Source organism: Catharus ustulatus, chromosome 3 (assembly GCF_009819885.2).
Source record: "Catharus ustulatus isolate bCatUst1 chromosome 3, bCatUst1.pri.v2, whole genome shotgun sequence".
Classification (NCBI taxonomy): Eukaryota; Metazoa; Chordata; class Aves; order Passeriformes; family Turdidae; genus Catharus; species Catharus ustulatus.
This window is the reverse complement of record NC_046223.1, coordinates 64,461,561-64,482,102: the sequence shown is the minus strand read 5'-3', so window position 1 is coordinate 64,482,102 and position 20,542 is coordinate 64,461,561. Positions and strand designations below refer to the sequence as shown.

General features: G+C 39.4%; 1 protein-coding gene across 1 annotated transcript in view; it reads left to right on the top strand.

Moving 5' to 3' along the window:
* The window catches only part of RNF217 (ring finger protein 217), a 57,488-nt gene extending 38,646 nt beyond the window's left edge, over nucleotides 1-18,842 (top strand). The window contains exons 3-6 of the mRNA XM_033054441.1: nucleotides 1,878-2,042; nucleotides 10,561-10,762; nucleotides 16,132-16,203; nucleotides 18,288-18,842. Coding sequence (XP_032910332.1) covers nucleotides 1,878-2,042; nucleotides 10,561-10,762; nucleotides 16,132-16,203; nucleotides 18,288-18,361 — 513 coding nt within the window. The 3' untranslated portion in view covers nucleotides 18,362-18,842. The remainder of the gene's footprint in view (nucleotides 1-1,877; nucleotides 2,043-10,560; nucleotides 10,763-16,131; nucleotides 16,204-18,287) is intronic.
* The last annotated feature ends 1,700 nt before the right edge of the window (nucleotides 18,843-20,542 follow it).

Genomic DNA, 20,542 nt, shown 5'->3' with positions numbered 1-20,542 from the left:
GATGCTATAATCAGTCTTCCCAGCAGTAGGAATGTGTGACATGTGTTGTTGAAAGACATTAATTCAATGCTGGGAGGAAATGGAGGAGAAAAAGGAAAAAAGAAAGATATGGAGATATGGATTAGGATAGGCTAGATAACTGTCTTGTGCTTATTGGTTTTTTAAGTATTGTGTAAACATTGATCAGTGCTCTGTGTTAGTTTGGTTAGTAGCAATATATATATCATTCTTCAGGTTTCTCAGAGCAGGAAATTTCCTTTCTGTTGAACTGGTTTTATTAGGAGAATTCATCTGGGAAGCAGAGGTACCAGTTAGTATATTTTCATTGATTCAGCATCTTGACCACTGACTTATTAGATTTGAGAAATGGCACTATTTTGTACTGCTTTTGTTTTATGCTTTATCATGGCCTTGGATAAGTTTTCAGGTAAAAACTAATAATGTTTGTAATCCAAATGTTTCAGTCCTAATGTGTTGTTTCCCTTTAAACAAGATGTAGTGATTGCATGTGTAAGTAATTTTGGCTAGCCCCAGTAAAATATGTAAGGGAGATGGAACACCTATTTCGGACTCTTAATTGTAGTCAAGGAAGCATAGCACCAGTTGTCATGACTCAACAGGAGGGTGTGAAAACTTGAGAAACATGTTTGGGGGACTTCACATGTGATTACACTCTAGGATGTAGTTTCCTGAGAAGCACCCCCACACCCTGTGTGGTCAGCACAGATGTTTCTGTGGTTTGATGGTGAACCAAGTCTGGACACAGATATAACCAAAAACCCTTGGTTTGGCTGGTTGAATGCCTCAGTCCCATCTACCAGCTGGGTACACAACCAGAGCAGTGCCAGACATGGACTGCAACTGGAGATGGTGGACAGGACTCAGCAATTGCTTGAGCTGCTGAGATGTTTTGCTGCCAAAAGCAGCAGAAGTGAACATGTTGCAGAAGCCTGGATGTGCCTAGTCTAATGTGGCTTCTAGTTCTTGCTTTTCTTAGTCATGATCCAGGTTGGAGGCCTGTCTTTTGTCAGACAAGCAGCTGCAATGTGCCTCTGTTTATTATTCCTGCAAACACGGCAGCTACCTTTGCTTTTCATGAAAAAAAAAAGGCACCGGAAGAAGACATGATGACAAGGGTACCTGTTTGACACAATGATTTAACACTGAAGGAGTGGAAATAATAGATCCTTTCTCAATTTGAATATGGCTTGTGGGTTTTGCCATTAGGTGTGGTCTGCAGCAAGTGGGCTGTTTGGCACGGCTTCAGCTTGCCTTGACGCAATCAGGAGCAAAAGGAGGTGCCTGACTTCCTGTTGGTAGTTGTGGCTCTTGGATGAGAGCCTTGCTCTTGGCCCCTTTCCCCAGGACCATTTCTAATATAAGCTTCATAACCCATGCTGGGTTCTGTAGAACCCCTTCAGAAGACCAAGTACTTTCTGTAATATCCTTGGCAGTGCAGTTTATTCCTAGAAAAAGACAGATTCACTGCACTGAAAACTGCCAGCTAATTTTTAGGTGTTCTCACAAATGTAGTGGAGGCAATTGGATAAACTTTCTGGATTCTGCCTTTTTTCAGTTGTGCCACACAAGCAGTTGTGGGAAAAGTGGTTGCCTGTGATTAAACCAAACTACTTGTGCTTCATTTGATTAAGGCCTTTCCCAACTTTAACAATTACTTCTGTATTTTCTCTTGTTTAAAAAGGAAAAGAGCAAACTAGCTTTCTCAACTTCTTGTGTTTTTAAAACAGAGCCTCCAAAAAAGATGTTAGATTTTTGGGCAACTACTCTCTTAATTGAAGAGCAGTGGTTTTGAAACAGGCTTGCTAGTGGTATCAGCACCCAGCTTGCAAATGTGTGGTGTTTTCTCATTTATACAGATCCAGTGTCCATCTTGCCAATTTGTCTGGTGTTTCAAGTGCCACTCTCCCTGGCATGAAGGTGTTAACTGCAAAGAATACAAGAAGGGAGACAAGCTGTTACGTCACTGGGCCAACGAAATCGAACACGGGCAGAGGAATGCTCAGAAGTGTCCAAAATGCAAGGTGAGCTGCTCTCCCTTGGCTTGCAGGTAGTGGCTTCAAACTGTTCAAATATACATTTAAAGTAAATATTTGTAGCTTCTGCTCAGCAATGGAAATGAAATTCACACTTGCTGTGCAGTTTCATGTTAATCACCCATTGAGAAACACAGGTCAGATTTTTTTTCCTGGTTCCTGCACTGATTCTGCAGAATGTCTGCATGTAAAAGAAACATGGAAATTATTAAAAGGGGGCTTTGATGTATGCTTAGAATCATAGAAATGTTTGGGTTAATTAATTGTAGAATAAATTAGTCCTAAAATAAAGCCTTAAAGAAATGGAAAGCTTTAGGGAAATACAGTACCCTTTGTCAGGTTTTCCAGACAGTTTGACTGTATTGAATGTCTGAGTAAGGCTGGAAATACTCTGTCAACAAGTTAACTAAGGGAAACTAAGACTTGGCAAAACTGTAAGTTTTGTTGGATTGACTGCTGCTTCACAAGCTGTACCTCAAGACAGGACTTCACAGGCCACACCTTGAGTTCTGTGTCCAGTTCTGGGCCCTTCACTTAAAGAGGGCTTCACTGCGCTGAGGTGCTGGAGTGAGTCCAGAGAAGGGAAACAGAGCTGGTGAGGAGGCTGGAGCGCAAGTCCTATGAGGAGTGACTGAGGTCCCTCCTGAGCCTCATTTTTAGCCTGGAGAAAAGGAGACTCGGGGGGAACCTTTCAATTCCCTACAACCGCCTGAAAGGAGACTGTGGCCATATGGGGATCAAACTCTTCTCCCAGGCAACCAGTGACAGGACAAGAGGGCATGGCATCAAGCTGCACCAGGGGAGGTTCAGGCTGGACATCAGGAGGAATTTCCTTGCAAAAAGGGTTGCTAAGTATTGGAATGGGCTTCCAGGGAGGTGATGGAGTCACCAGCTCTGGACGTGTTCAAGAAATTACTAGATGTGACAGTGCCATGGTCAGGTGACAAGGTGGAGTTGATGATTTCAGAGGTCTTTTCCAACCTAGATGATTCTCTAAAATCTTTCTCATTATTAATTCTCAACATTGAAATCCAGTTCCACACCCCAAAAATGTCATCTATCCCTTCAGAGATGAGAAGTATTTCCCACTGCTCAAACGAGATACAACAGCCCTGCACAGCCCTGCCCCAGTTATCCTTAATGAAGACTTCTCTTAAATTTGTGCACTAATTTTTTCACTGCCAACAGAGTCGTAAGTCAAAGCAGGACTGTTTCGTAGAAAATGAATATTGAATGGGAAGATTTACTTAAAAACGTACAAAGTATATGTCACACTTTGAACCTTACACTGTTCAAATAAGGAAATGCTCATCAGTTTACTAAGTATCATAGTTAGGTCTTTGAGAAAGAAATGCCTGTGATGCCATAGCTTGAAATTTAAAGATTTCAAAACACTGAGAAAAACTGGAAAGTTCTGGAATCACCAGCTGGTTGTTTACCCTGCTTCCTCACACGTGTGACCTTTTAACAGAGTTTTTGCAACTTGCTTTTTGCTAAGAGTTGATAAGTTTGAGTCAGTTCTAAAAATGTTCACTTTCTGGAAAGTCTTAAAGTAAAATGCTTTGTTCCTTTTAGAGTGGGAAGAAGTATGTGTTTTGATTTTAACTGTTTGACTTGTGTCGGGGTTCAGATTTTATGACAGTGGGAATGATGTAGCTTGAAATAAATTGTCCAAAAAATTAAGAAAGTGGACCAAGCAGAAAAATACAAATGTGGAAAAACAGGAGTGGTAAGAAAGCTGATAGCTGGAAAGAGAAGGGAACTAAGACTGCTAAGTCTGACGTTAAGCCTGAATAAGTTAAAGTTTAAAATGCTATGTTTAAATATTCAACTCTTTTCACCATATTCAAAAGAAAAGTCTGGACACTTGAAACTTCATGCTTCAGAACTGGTAACAAGCCATGCAAGTTGCATGAGTTTGGGTGCTAATTCAAAAAATACTTGAGGTTTCTTTTCTTAATCAAATGAAAACAAAACCTACATGGTGGGAGGCAGTATGGAAACTTATGAAAGTAGCACAAGAAAAAGAATCTCTGTTAAGTCCTTCCTGGTAGTGTGGTGCTGTGAGTGAATATTGAAGAAGGAATTCAACCTTTTATTAACCTGTGTAGCTACCCCAACTCTCAATACTTTTTTCTTCAGAGGTGAAAAAAGTTCTTCCTGCCTACAATCTCCAAAATGTTTCTTTCAACATACTGTATTTTTTAATCAATTCTATACCCTGCAAGTAATCAAAAGTGCCACTTAACTTGCAGTTAGTTCAAAAAATGCATCTTTGAGTAGTTCAGAAAAATATATCTTAAGCAGTACAGTAATTTCACGATTACAAGCCACACAGTTTTGACTAAAATTTTGCTCCCACACCGGAAATGTGGCTTACACTCAGGAGCAACCAATATGTGAATAATTTTCTGACATTTCCAACCCCGGAAGTGCAAACCGAGGTGCCGAGTCGAACAACCTGCCGGTAAAACCCGACTTTACCCGATTGTTACACATTGGTTACTCTGTTGCACGGGGGGTGGAGCCCGGCTCCGTACAGGCAGCGTTGTGGGGGTGGGGGGAAGGCGGGGGGCTCCCTCCTGCTGGCCCTGCGGCTCAGGGGGAGGTGGGGGCTCCCATCCCCGCCTGCCGCTGCCGTGGGTGCCAGTGGGCTCCATCCCCACCTCCCACCACTGCCATGGGTGCTGGCAGGCTCCGTGCCCCCCTGCCACCGCAGCGCCGGGCTGGGGCGAGCGAGCCCAACGGCGGCCAGCCTCGAGCAGCAGCGCCGAGCTGGGCCGCCTGGCCCCGTCGGCAGCCCCGAGCCCTCACGACCCGAGCCGAGCCAGTGAACCCCGCCATGCCGCGATTCTGTTACTATTTGGCAACTTTGTTGCACGCGACTCCTTGCTGCAAACAACAGAGCGGCTTATAATTGGGTGCGGCTTGTGTATGGACAAAGAATGAAATGTTTGCCAACACCCGGAGATGCGGCTTATAGTCAGTGCGGCTTGTAATCATGAAATTACTGGACTTTTTTCAAATCTTTAGTAGGTGTTTGGGCACATGGAGACAAGCATTCTGACAGTTAACAATTTGAAGTCAGGGGGATTAGATCTAATACTTGTCTACCTCTCTCTCCCATCCAACCCTGCCTCCAAAACCTGTATGTAAAATTGAATCAGATGATAATATATTTCCAAATAAAATAAAGAGTTACAAAGAAAATAATTTGGAACATATTATTTGATTTATCCGTGTTCTAGGTCCACAGAGGCAATGTTTCAGGTGAAGACACACTTTATTTTTGATCTCTTCCATATTTTGGTTGGAAATTTGCAGCCAAAATTGGCAAACAGATTGAGGGAAAGTCAATATTAAATTGTATCTAAAGATGTTAGTATTTCATCTTTACACTAAAACTGAAATGAATGGAAATTACAGGTAGAAATTTAAGTAGAGGTACAGTTTCTTTAGAAGTAATATGTAAAATGACTGGTAACTTCCAAAGTGTGATTCTGATTACAGTGTAAAATAGCACCATATTTTTCAGATAGCTTCAGGAGATAATTATTTATATGCACCAAACATATACACAGACTCTTTTTAGCTGTACTGTAGAGAAATTGAGTGCATTATCTTGTCTGGGCATGCAGGTGAGAAAATCAAAACACATTTACAGGGTATTTGTATACAGAGGCAGATCCTCAGGCAAATATGATATTACAGTGGTTTGGGTAAGTGACTTGGAAGAATATAATCCTTTGTAATGTCAATATAGCAGGGACTGGTAAATAAGCTTAAACTTGATTACTTTTTCCTGGAGTTGGATGCAGCTTTAGTGCACCTAATAGCAATAGCTTGTATTTACCTGATCTCTCCAAGATGTGTTTAGATAAGATAATAAAAATGTTACATACTGTCCAAATGCTTAATTGTAGCTTCATGTTGTGACTGTGTGTTAGTTACAGAAATACAGAAAAGATGCTACTTTTTTAAGCTGCATCTTCAATTTATTTTGACTTTTTTTCTTAATAGAACCTTTTCTAAATTTACTCTACACTATTTTGAGAGTCAGTAATAGACCATTTTTCTCAACAAGATCTGTCCAAAAAGTGCTGGTCTTGTTCTAGAGTAAGTTGGCTAATAAGTGTAAGTTTGCTACATGTTATTGGATGTCATTTGCCAAAACCTATAACATTATTTCTCTTTCCCCAGTACTGTTTTAAGGGGTTACTTTTTACAATTTCCTGGTATGTTCGTAACAAAATGCTTTTGTTTCCACAAATGTTTTTACAGTACAGCAAACCAAGGAAATACTCCATGTTGGTGTTATCTTACCACAGATTTCAAAAGCAACACTATCTGAGGAAACACCACATAGCAGCTCTAGCTTAGAAGCTTTTAACAACAGCAGGAATTTAAGAACAAGCATGTCAATGCAAATAAAGAAGTGTGTACTTCTTATCTGTTCTGATTCATTTAAGCATTATCAAATAAGTCAGGGCATAGTTTTTGGAAACCCTCTGCAAATTAATTCTTTAATTTCCGAGGGGGGAAGAGAGTCCTTATTTGTATACAGAGGGATAAAGCTGTGCAGGTTTCCTTTAGGGGTGGAGGACACAGCCTCAGACTCATCCTCAGAACTCTTACCAGTGATTTCTGTTGAAGATTTCTATGAGAGAGCATGTAACATGCAGAGGGGGTAAAATGAGGATCTGAAATAGCAACTGTGCTGCTTCAGTTATCTACTTAAGACTCCGAACTGGATGTGTTTGCCCTTGCTTTGTGTAGTTTTCACCCCTGTTGTTCTGGAAGCTATTCTTGGGTTTCTGAATGGCTAAACCTTCCCCTGTAAGCTCTGATATCTGAGCCATTGGCGGTGGCTTTCTCAACCTATAGATTTGTAATCCATCTCTGTCAGTGCATTATCTGGAGGGCACAGAGGCATGCCTGTGTGAACCGGAGATGAAGTTGATTTGGTGAGATGTCATGTCTTAGGCTTGAAAGCTGCCTGAATGAATGATACTAAGTTCACCTGGCATTGTCAGTCTGCAAAGCATGTGATAGGGAATCCAAGCCCTGCATGTAGTGTTTGTGGGGTTTTTTTCGTTTTTTTTAATCAAATCTTTACTCATTGGGAAAAAAAGGTAAGTTTTTGCAATAAAAAGGTATAGGCAGGTACAACCGGTTGTTCCAGATTCGCAGTGTTTGAGCACAGTTATATGTGCAGATGAGTAGTGACTAAAATATTTTTATGGTTTGCTTTTTGAAGAAGCAAACGTGAAGTGCCTGTAGTTGCAGTATTTATCTGTAAGAAGATAAATCCTTATCAACTTCTTTCATGTTTCAAGAGGACAGGGTATCTGGAGAATTTACGGCAGAAACAGGTAGATTGACAAATGATTCAGGAATAGTGCATCACTAACTGGAGCTGGGAGGCTTCTAGGAAAGCATGGGTAGAAGGATGGCAGGCAGTTTCTAAGAGGTGGATATTTCTGAGAGTTACAAATGGTAGAAAATTAAAGGGCTATTGCTAGCATTTCCTTTAAGTTCTTACTACCAACAAAATGAACTTATTCTTGAAATGTGAAGTAATTTTGGTTTGCATCTAGGATTTTTATAGGTTCCAGGATCCTACAGAATTAAAATGAGGATGAATGGTAACTTAATTGGGTTAGTAAATTAGAGAAGAGAGGGGAGAGAATTCATCAGTCTTGATTCACAAAGAAAATAAAGTAACCAATTAATTCTCGTTAGTCACAAAATCTAATTCCTTAGTTCCTTTATTTACATTTTTAAGATCGAATCAGCAGGTGAGGAAAATTGCCCTTTAAATTACAAGTCTGTATAGTTCTTGTTTAAGTTTGCCCCCTGAAAAATTAATTTGAATTATATTTTTGAATTAATTTGTCAAAATACTTTTAGTCACTATTAAAATTCCTTCATTTCACTTGAAGTTAATCTGAGGAGTTAGAGTAAATAAACTGTGGCTCCATAAGTGGGGTCAACATCGTTTTTCACATGTAATCTGAGAAGTAAGAAGTCAAACTGACATTGTAATGTCCCTTTAAAAAAAAACCAACAGTGTATATTTTCTTAGGTTATGCTTAAATTGGTATAATATTGAGTAGACTTCTCTTTCCGCTTTGCCTGCTGTCAGTGCTTAATTGTGAAAGTTTTGAAGTCAAGTGGCTTATAAAGCTCATCAACCGTGGTGTTTTTTCAGGTGTTTCTAGAAAACAGGACAATTCTAATACAGCAGAATTCCTTGGAGTAGAGGAGGATATTTTATTGGTCGGGCAAATTTTAAGTCTACTAGAATACGTAATTTCATGACTATAAGGCGCACCCTTTTGACTAAAATTTTCCCCCGGAACCGGAAGTGCGCCTTATAGTCCGGTGCGCCTTATCTGATGTACAAAGTTGCGACATTTGCCACCCTGGAAGTGCGAGCCCGCCGGCATTGGGGCGTCCCCCGCACAGGGTGGGCCCACCAGCATCGGGGCGTCCCACCACACGGGGAGGGGGGAAGCTGCCGGAATCGGGGCAGCCGCCGCGCAGGGAGAGCAAAAGCGCCGGAATTGGAGCGGCTGCCGCGCGGGGAGGGCAAAAACCGCCGGAATCAGGGTAGCGGCAGCACGGGGCAAGCCTACCGGCATCGGGTCACCCAGAGCGCCAGGGGACTTCTGGAGCACGCCCGCAGTGCGGGGTTCCCGGTGCGCCAGGGGGGCACGTGACACCCAGAGCACCAGGGAACTCCTGGAACAGCGTTGCCCCGGGGATGCTGCATGGAGCGGCAGCAGACATAGCCCGGCCCCGGGGACACTGTACGGAGCGGCGGCAGACATAGCCCAGCCCTGCTGGGTACAGGCAGACCCGGGGGCCCATGGCTGCCGGGTTGAGGCGGGGTCTCGGCCAGCAAGCGCGTGGGGGGAGCTGGGGGCGGAGCCTTGCTGCAAAAAATAAGGTGTGCCTTATAGTCCGGTGCGCCTTATCTGATCTACAAAGTTGCGAAATGTGCCGACTCCCGGGCGGTGCACCTTATAGTCCGGTGCGCCTTGTGGTCGTGAAATTACTGTACTTGCCCACTAGAAAGCATTTTTTTTTAATAGCCCAGTTCTCTGTTTTGTGAATGTCTTTCCCCTCTTTTCTATACAAGCAGCATTTGAAAGCATAGAAACACAAATCCTGAGGTCACTACTGTGGCACAAGGATGCTGGCAGGTGTATCTGGAACTACCTTTGTACTGGAACCTTTGTAACTCTTTTACCACGAGCGTTACAGGTGGAAAGCATCACTTTGGTACATGTATGAAGTGCCAGTTTCAGTAGATGTTTGGGCAAGCAAGGTGAGAGGCCCAGATCTCCTTACCAACATCAAAAAACAAATGCATTGATCCTCTCAAGAATATCTGATACCCCAGGAGTCATGTGCTTCTCTGGAACTCACTGAGCTTTCAGTGTCTCTGGTGTTTGCAGGGCCACTGAGTGGTCATACCATGTCTTTGTCTGTACTTCCCTGCAAATTAAATATGTGTAGGTAGGTATGGGAGTTTCAGGAGGCATTGATTTATCTGTTGCAAGTTTCAACAGGTGAAATTCAAATTGGATGTCATGGAAAAAAGTATTCCCAGGGAGGATGGTGAAGCATGGTATAGATGGCTCAAAGAAGCTGTGAACTACCCATGCTTGGAAATTTTTTAAATCTAGTGGGATGAGACCTGGAGCAATCTGATCTGTCTAGGGTTATCCCAGCTTGGAGATAGAGGTTAAAATAGATGACCCCCAAGCATCACTTTCAACCTCAATTATTAGGCTCTCATTCCACTGTGGAACGTTGTCTTGGAATGCAGGATGGGGAACTATTTATGCAGGCAATCAGTCAAAAGAAGGCTGTAGAACTGGGCAGCCCTGTTTCATGCTGTACTGTGGATATCGTGAAAGCTTGGTGTATTTTTTTATTCCACATATAGTTTGTGTATATTTTTTTTCCAGAAGCAGAAAGCATCCATACTTCTCAAATCATGCACTGTAACAGCAGTGACTTTCTGGTGTTTATTACAAAATGCCAAATCAATTTGTGATGGAAAAGGGAGTGGAGCCACAGGTGGCCTAAGAGGGAATCCCATCTGTGGAGGGGTCAAACAGAGTTCATAACTATGTTCACTGTGTTGTTTTTACTTTTAATAAAGTTTGCTGCTAACTTATCTACGTCAGCAATAGAACCAAAATTTCAATAAGGGCAAGAATTCTCATCTGATATGAAGAGTAACAAAAAAGGGGACTTATGTAGGAAATAGGAATCTGGAAACAACAGAACTCACATTTAATGCTCTGACGTGCCTTAGAAAACCATTATTTTAAGCCAACTGCACTATTAATTAATGAAAATACTGACTTAGCAGGAGGTTGCTTGCAGCTTCTTTTCATCTGGCACATGAGCTGCCCTGGGTAGCGCCCACTTTCCTGTGCTTAGGAAGGGGGGAATAATAACATATCTCTTTTTCCTTGTGCTTATACAGATCCACATCCAGAGAACTGAAGGATGTGACCACATGACCTGTTCACAGTGTAACACTAATTTCTGTTACCGATGTGGGGAGAGATACCGCCAGCTCCGCTTCTTTGGAGACCACACGTCAAACCTCAGTATCTTTGGATGCAAATACCGCTACCTCCCCGAGAGACCACATTTAAGGAGATTAGTGCGAGGCTCTGTCTGTGGTGAGTGGATTAATGCTCCTTGTGGAGAGATGCACAAGCGTGACTGGGGGGATAGGGCGATTATAGTTAAATTAAAACTAGTGGTTTAAAGGATTGGATGGGCTACTTGTTTCAGTTATTCAAAAGGTAGCTTATTGAGTATACTTAAGTATATGGCATTTGCCCTCCCTTTTTAGATGGACTGTGTACGATTAGGTATTGTGTCCTCTTCCGATAGCTTGTTTCCTAATTGTTTTTATACGTAAGCAAGCTGGAAAAGTGCTGTCAACATGCATGTCGCTGACTGTATTCATTATTCTGAAGGCATATTGGAGAAAAGGGTCGGAGGAGGAACCTTATTTAAATTAAGCTTGATATAAGTCTGTTTAAATAAAGTGCTCTTTGGATTTGAGCCTGATGCAAGTTGAAAAACTCAAGGTTTTCCCATATAAATAGGAGGACACTATTTAACTGTTAGCTTTAGTTCAGATAAAATCAGCTTGAAACAAAATGCAACTTATATACATTAATTTTGCTTACAAGAATATGATGCCAAAAATGTCTTTTTATGAAACAAAAAGGCATTCTTAATTTGCTTTCGAGCCAGATGGATATCTGTCTCAACCTATAGAAGCACAAGATCATAAAGTAGACTCTTATATTATGTGATGTCTTTCATATATGTAAAGTTCAGTCATTGTAGTGAATTTACAGCATGTATGGTGACCTATATTGTTACAGGAATTGAATGTCTTAACTGTCAAAAACTGGGAACCTATCCAGCAAAATAGAACTTTCGTACTTTGAATTAATGCATGAAAACTGGAGATGACTTGTAGTTCACCTAGGATGAGGAAATGCTTTGAGCTTGATTGTAGAGGTAAAGGCAAGAGACAGAACATGTGGGAAAAAGCAAACCTGAAGTGAAAACATTACTCCTGAGCCAGACATGTTCCAATAAGAAAATTAAGTGGTTTCCAGAGCAACATAAGAATTAACACACAAACTCATAGACCTGGTAATAAAAATGCCAATCTTCCTGCACTGCATTATGGGAGATTCGTGAACCTGGAGTGTTTGTTTTAAACAAGTGACAAAATGTCATCCAAGCCCATTAGTTTGACCTCAGGAGCTTGCAAGGCTTTGATAACAAACTTTGAGGGAAGTGATTTAAAGATACAGAAATAATTAGAAAGGAGATGAAAATTGGAAATTATTGGAGGTGCCTACTCTGAAACATTTTGTAGAGATGAATTGCAGCACAGAAGATGTAGTCTAGATGAAAGAACATGCTGACATTAGGGCACATGAATATAAATGTTCATTAATAAATTTAGGCTTAAACTATGTGAACTGTTTCAAAGCACTTAGTAAGATTTCAGAAGAGCTTTTAGTAATAGCCACAATGGCAAACAATGTAAGCTGTTTTTAAATAGATCTTGTTATATTTGGTGTAATTAGTCTCTGCTGTAGCAACAGATTGGAGTACAGTACTTGGACACATTACCAAGTCAGTGCTACTCACATGCAAAATCATGGGTAACCTTATTAGAATCATAGAACAGGCTATCTGTGGGAGACTAGTGAGGTGTTGCTAGATATGTGGGGGTTTTGTATGACTTTTTACTTTATTGCTATGGAGAAAAAATACTTTAATAAATGTGATTTTGTAGCCATGTGGAGTGAAGGTTTCTTGGGTGTTTCTAAAATTTGACTAGATGGAGTGTGTAGAAAGATCACCTGATGGCAGGCTGGTGTGCTATCATGATTGCTGTTGAGAAGCATGTGCATACATTCACAAACTGCTCTGCAGTAAAAATAAGGGAAAAGTATTTATGGCAGCATAAATTTAAGCATACTTTTCTTCATAAACTAGCTGTTATGTAAAGGTGATAGTAATCACGGGAAGAAGAAAACCCAAGAGCAGAAGTGATCTCTGACATATCCCTCCCTTCTTTAGCCAGCATGGTTTTTAGAGAAACCGTCCTGTGACCAGTACAGTCAAGTGAAATTTTATTCTTCCATCCCAGCAGACTTAGAGATTTCATTCTCTTTGTAGTTGTTTGGCTGAATTGTTGAAGGCTGAATATTTGGTTATAAATGCAGTCAGTGATGAATTATACAGGAAGGAAAAGCATATTCAGCTGTCTGAAATGTACTTAAGATGCCACTGGAATGCCACCTGGATTCAGTTAATGAATTGTATTCAAAATCAATTGCTAGGTACTCCATAGATCTTAACAAGACACAACATGTAATGAATTCAGTTAAGGTGAATTAATTTTTTTTTTGTATGGCAATCAGCATTTCAGATAGGATTCTGGAAGCAGGATGTTTCAGATTTGACTGAAGTTTATTCCTGTCCCAAGCAGAGCACAAGGTTCACTTTATGTAAGCATGGCTTTGAGCCTCACAGGAGGCAGCATACAATTCTGTGATCCAGCTTTCATTAGCAACTTCATATTTTAGTTGGTCTGACTTGCAAGAAGTTGTCTCTATATATTTGATAAGACTCTTTAAAAACAAATTCAGACTTTTATTAGAATTTATGTCTGCATATATATTGCTCATTTGATTTGTAAGTAGACATTTTTATTGTCTCTGCTTAAACAATAATGATATTTAGACTTAAAAGATAAAATTCAGTGTTTCTCATAGGTTAGTGATTAAATCTGTTTTATAAAACTAGTTTGTTAATTTTTTATGTGGCAAGGAATTCTCATAAGGCTATATGGGGATTTGGATATAATACCCTAAAACCTGTAACTAAACCCAAAGTTAGGCAAGGGGAAAGTATTGCCTCGTGTTTCCTGAAATACTTTGTTATTTTGCAGAAAAACATGGTTGTCTGTGTCACAAATAAGGCAGCTCCTCTGAGACACCTGTAAATGCAGTTGTTATACTACCGCAAATGTCTTCATCTTCATGCTGGGCCACCCAGCAGAGAAATTGTTTACCATTAATTTAAGTGCAATTGTAAAAAGGTTCTGTTTCAATTGCTTTTTGTTAAGTTATCCTTAAAAGCTAGCTTTGGACAACAGCAAACTGGCTGCCATAATCTACTGCTAAGATCACCACACGGGCTAATGACCCAAGATTTTATTCAGCTCTGGGGCAGGTGTTACATTTGCTCTCTGTGCTCTCAGTCTTGGAGCTAACAGATGTAGGATAGTCTAGTGTCTGGAGCAAACATCCTAAGTCTCAGTGACATTTCTTGGTGTGTCATGATTCGCTCTAAGATTAAGAGCCTCATAATCCTTTGTACTATGACAAACGATGTTTGTCAAACTGGAATTGGATATAAAGTGGTTTTCAATTCTGACATGTAAAACTGAGCATTTTGCAATTGATTCATACAGTGCAGATAAAAATTATTGGCGCAAACAGTATATACCTGCTGCTTTGCCAGTGATTGCTGCTGTTTGTACTCTTCCTGATGGCAACGTTTGCAAGTCTTGTTCACCTTGTGTTGTTTATTTTAGTTTGGAAAGGTACAGAAATTTTCAGGATTTGAATGTGACAGATACAGAAATAGAAAGAGTATTTGTTTTGAAATTTAATCTTTAGAAATTGATAACCAAAAGAATATATGGTCTCATGATGATGAAAAGTCATTTTATTCTCTAAGATCTTGGAACTACACAGTACTTGTAACTCCATATTCACAGGTAGAAGGAAAGACACTCATGCTTTTTCAGCTCTGAGTTTGTTAAATATAAGTAAATGAACTCTTGAATTAGTTCAGGAACTGTTCTTTGTGTCTGAAAAGAAGTTATTCTAGTTGTAGGCTAGCTTAGCCCTTCCCATAATATCTGTTTCTGCACACTCAGTCACTAACTCAGTGATTTAAGTTTTTAATAATTTTGGTACCAAACATCATAATTTTCTAGCATTCTAATTACATGGATATTAATGAAGTACCTTAAACCTCTAATCTTTTACAAGCTTGCTTGAAATTGTTGAAGACTCTGGTAATGTTTTAAAATGCTTTTAATTTCTTATTTTTGAACCTTTGAGGTTTTCCTTCACTTTATTCATTTTTCTGTCTACCCTTGAATAATGTATTTGACAATTTCTGTGTGTATAGAACACAGCTCAGTGGAGCCCCAGGAAGGTATGCCATTAGGATGCCTAGCAACTAGAGTAATAAAAATATTTGCCTTTTTTTTTTCCTTCTAGGAATTAATGTTTCCTACCCTCAACACTCCCATGAAATTTAAAAGCTATCAAAACAGAGCAAGAAAAGGACCAGTTCATTTAACTGCTGTAAATATTTCCAAAATATCTCATTTTTCCTTCAGACTGCTCAAATTAGTGTCTCAGGTTATGAAAAGGTTTACATCATTATTGAATGAAGTAATCCACTTACTGAAACCTGATATGAGTGACTTGAGAGAGGGAAGGGCAGGGAAGAGAGGTAAAAACTCAATTTTTCTCCCATTCTAGGTGATCTTTCAAGCACATACCTAACTTAGAGAATTGCAGAATTTCAAGTCCCTGCTCAGACTGCTGGTGTATCAGTAAAAATGCCTGCCTTCCCGCATTTTCAAACAGCTCAGTTATGTCTTGGACCCAGCTGCTCAGCCAACAGAGCCAGAGAGATTCTTCCATTGAAAGCAGGCAATGCAACAAAGATAGCTTGGATTCTGGTTCAGTTTCAAATTCACTTTTTCAGCAATACCCCTGCCTTCACTCTGTGAGCTTCTGCAAATCATGACTTCATCAGAAATGAAGAATATGAACATGCTTTATTTGTTCTTGGTCTTATGCTCTAGTGAGTATGCTGCTCAACATCACTGCCCTACTCATGTAAGAGCCACAACATATCCTTATAAATGTAGATCCAAAATAGACTTGGCTGTGGTTTGACTTAGACCTAAATCACAGCTGTACATGAGCACTTCACTGTAGCCTTTTAAAGCAAGCAGAAATGTATTTAGAGGTGATGGTCTCATCACCTTGAGCTAACCTAAACTTTCCAAGATTCTAGTTTGCTTGGCATCTCTCCAGGCTGGTTGCTGTGCTGTAGGATTCCAGAGAAGCCAAATTAGCTTTATAGCTATCACATTCCTGTCAATGCTTGAGGGATTTCAGAATGGAAACAGAAATAAATGCAAGCTGTTAATGTATGAAATAAGCTGTGCTCAGAGAGTTGTGGTGGCTGAAGAGGGCAGAGAGAAATGTGTGTAGGGAGCTGACTGTGTGGTGATGGCTCCTGGCTGAGTTTGTAGGATGAAATTACAAATGGGGAACTCATTTGTAGAGGTAAAAAATATTATAATAAAAATGATATATTAAAATATTTTCTGATATTAAAATATTTATGAATTGTTAGGAAGGAAAAAATAAAAATTCCTTCTTTGAACTATTTAATGAATTTTGCATTTCAGCTGGAAAACTACTCATTACACCCCTAATATTGGTTCTGGGACTGGCACTGGGAGCCGTAGCTGTTGTAATAGGTAAGAGTCACGTATGTGAATGAATCTAATCCTGCTTATGCAGTGACTTTCTCTATATGACATCTCAAAGACATGCAGATAAAGTACAGATTACTAGTATTAGTATTAAACACACACCCTTTTTCTAAAAATTATATTTCTTTTAATTTTTGCTTACTAACTTTATTTTTGTTGCCATTTATTGTATTTTCCAAATAAATGTCTTTAACTGTTGTAGATAAACTAGCAAAAAGTCCAGAGTAACTTAAACGTAATCCTGGAGGCTGACTGACTTGGACCCAGCCTTTAATCACCCCATTGAATTACATTTTTAAGATTTTGGCCATGAGTATGATAAGATTTTTAGGGACCTAAGGCCTAATCCCAAGAGCTCACCAGCTTGAAGATGCAGCAGCAACAAAGCAGCAAAATGGGATGAGTCAGTCTCAAAACATGATCCAGCATGAAGGCTGCCAAACTGTATTCCATCACAAAAACTGGTACTGTGAACTCATTTGATTACAGTGTCAAAACTCTGTTAACATGGTTGTATTAACATGGACACAGATATTTTAGCAAAGTTGCTCTTTGCCTGAGTTTTCCTGCAGAAAGGAGATTAGCTGTGACAACAAGGTACAATTTTGCTCATGGAAGTGCATATCCACTCTTTATGTTGGCAACAGTATGTCATTCAGGAATCGTGCTGCTTCACAACTTTTCATCAAACTGCTTATTCCACTGAGAATTTGCAGTGCATGCCCAGCCCTGAGGTATATTGGGATGTGGCTCCTTTATTTTGATATAATAAAGCCAAAATACACCAGGATAGTTATAATAATATGTTTGTAAGTAACCAATCAACCTATAAGCAAAGTACTATTACAGCTTTTCTAGACTACATCTGGCCAAATAAGGAATATTGCTGTAATTTCTGTATTTAGATCAGCCATCTTCACGGAAGAGAGTGAGCGACGTTGATCTTAAATATTTATTCTATTCAATAGCATTTTCATGCCAATATTTGACACAATAAAGACTTCTTAATGCCAGTAAATCTTATTTTGGTCTGCAATCTGGTATAGTCTATGGTAGGGAAAAAACCCACTTTTTAATATATACTAAAAATTAAGAGAGTTTTGCAGTAATATAGTAACAATAACAATCAGAATGCCATTGAAGTCTCATCCTAGGCTTGGCTGAATAAGATGTGATCAAGGCCAGCAGTATGAGCAGTTCCAAAAACATTGATTATTTATAGAAAAGTTTTGGTTTTGAGGTGATTAGAGCAATATTTGCTGCCAACCACTATCAGAGTAATTTCAGTTACATAGCTGTAAACCATACTGCACCATTTACTAGGCTATTGAGCAAAGCCCTGTGATTGCAGTAGTCTTTTGTTCTATATTATTACTGTAGTGGTGTCTGAAAAGAAAATCTTCAGCCATTTCAGTCAGCTGGTGGCAAGAGAAAGGGAAAGATGCTTCTAATTTGGGTTTGTGTATAAACTATTTGACAATTTTTTTTTTCACCTGAATGGTTGTGATATATTTATTTTTGGTTTTGCAACATTCTTTGTCTCTTAAAAGACTTTTAAGAATAAAGAGTTCCCTGTCCAGGCAAGGATAAACACTTGATATTATTCAAGATAAACATTTGGTATTACTTCACAGTAGATGAGGACGTTCATAAAAATAAATAGAAAGTAAAACTATAACTATAACATTCTGTCTCTATTGCATGTGAATCTAATTGAAAAGTAGTTTGGTTACATCAGCTTTGAATTTAGATCTAAGAATTTCCAGAGTGTTTTGGAAAGATTTATGTTTGTATTTTATACCAAACACCATGGTTCAGAAATTAATTTTGAGATGAGGATAGGGTTAGCAGGAATTTGTTGTAATAGAAAGAGTAAGTGTAGCTTAACTATTATCAAAGACACTGTTTGCTGCAGGCTTGTGTTTTTCTCTGCTTGTCCAAATGCCTGGTCTAAATTCTCCTGAGACTTGAAAAGTTCCATCTAAATACCTATATCTAAAGAATGTATCACATGCACAGAGGGTTGCATTTAATTATGGGGTTTTCTTCATGTTTTCTTCTTTTGGCAGGTTTATTTGTGTTTCCTATCTATTGCCTTTGTAAAAAGCAGAGGAAAAGGTCACGGACAGGTATGCCCTGGTGAGGATGGACATTACTCGCCTGAACTGAGCTGGTCCTGCAAGGGCTATCCGTGTTTTGTGTGACAGAGCAATACAGTGCTGGTTACAGCGTCAAAGCCACCGCCCTGGACGAAAACGGGGGCTCTCCTGCCATCTTCCCTCAGCCGAAAACACTACTGCAGACCAGAAAGCCTCTTTGCTCTGGTGCACTCTCAACAAGATGGGCCCCCTGACTGCTGCTTTTTAATTGTCTTTGGTTTGGGGTTTTTTAGTTATGACTTTGGAGGGGTTTTTTTGAGTCTAAGTTTCTGAAACAGACAATCCAACTCTGCATTGTAGCCACAACTCTACTACCGATTTGGCCTGTGAAGAAAGCATTTAACTGCTAACGTGCTCGTTTAACTTCAGCATCGGCCTTTAAGGTGGAAATGCTTACAAGTGTTCGGACTCTTACTGTATACTGAGCATACTACTTTTGGTATTAAAAGCTACTTCTGTAAATAACTTCCATCACACAGCATTCTGTTCAGCATACCGAAACCCCATCACGTGCCAGAGCATGACAGCTGGTTGTCTTCTGAGTGCTCCTGCTAGTGGAGTGCACATTGCCACCGCCAAACTGCAGTGCCTCAGAGGGAAATACCCTTAGTACTGATACTTAAGAATATGGTGATTGATTTCACTTCAGTAATTTATTTATGACAGTCTATTAATATTAATGGCGGGGGGTGTGACAAGATTTGTTACAACAGGACTTCATTTTTAAATTCTTACAGTACAGAAAAAAATTGAAGGGTTTAGATAACAAGACATGTCAGTGGCCTAATCTGTCCCAAGATATCCCTGAAGTGTGTTTGCAGGGAAGCTGGAAACCTGCTCTTTTGTTCTGACTTAGAATATGATAGACATGCTACACACTACTTGTGTGAAGATTGACTTGTTGAAATTTTATAAACTAAATAGCACATTTTGTTTGTTTGTTCCTTTGAGTAGGCTGCTACTACATAGGTCTTGGAGTATCCACTGATGTCTCATGAGGAAAATCTGTGAATCCAGGGTAAGGGAAGTGATCATAAATTCTTAGGAGACCACTTCATTCTAACTTTCTGCTTCCAGTGTTTCTCTTCCTGGCACTTGACAGTTCTTTAGAGAGTAGCTATCTTCGCTCTTTTTTTTCTTAAGTTCCACTGTTTGCTACCAAACCTCCTTCTCAGTGCATCACAACACAAAAGCAATGTAGTTCAGCGTAAGGAATCAGTTACTGAGAATTTTTCCACTTTTAATTTTAATCCAAAATTATCATACAAATATAACTTAAAAAACTAGAATAAATGTGTTTAGACAGATCACTGAAACAGTAAAGAAAGGAACTAAATAAGAAAAATAACTACTTCATACTGTAAAAATACAGCCTAATCTTAAAGAAGATTGGATTTGTACTGTGAAGGTACTTCTTTTCGGTGTGTGTGAAGATACACATGTATTTATATGTATGTTTGTGTATATATGGGGAAGAGGGAAGCAGGAAGATGGGAAATGTCCTTAAGAGTCTACTGACTTCAAAAATTAGGCTCACACATAACATAGCATTTAAGAGGATGTGTTTTGTGTCGCTTTCTTTGAAAATTGTTGTTAAATCTGAATCCAGTTGTAATTTTCAAGCAAATAGTGCTCTGCCCCACCAACATAGTACTGTTACAAGATACTTTGACTTTGAAGCCTCAGTGGAAGAAGCTGATGACTTTTGTTTACTTGGAAACACAAATATCAGCTTACCATAGTTGGCTAGTATGCTTGTTTTCTGTCAGCTTCTGGTTTTGGCTTTTTTCTTGTGTTTTTTTTCTTCAAGCACACCATAGTAGTCAATAACTATTTAATAATTTCTATTTGAATTTGAGGGCATGTCAACCCTGTTATCCTAATAGTAAAAACAGTACTTTTCAAAGATTTTCAAATTAAGGAGGGAAGCAACGATATTTAGAAATAAAATTCAAAGCCTATTGTCAGTGCAAATTCACCTGTTATTTAGATTTACTTTCTTCTGAGACACATCAGTTTTTTGTTTGTGTTATGTCTGAAGTTGGAAACTGCCTTAAAATTGGTCTTGGTTTTTGAGTGTGTTTTCTGAGGTTATACATATCAGTTGTCTTTGGCTTACTCAGGGATTTTTATTCCTCTCTTTAAATGTCAAATAATGAAGATAT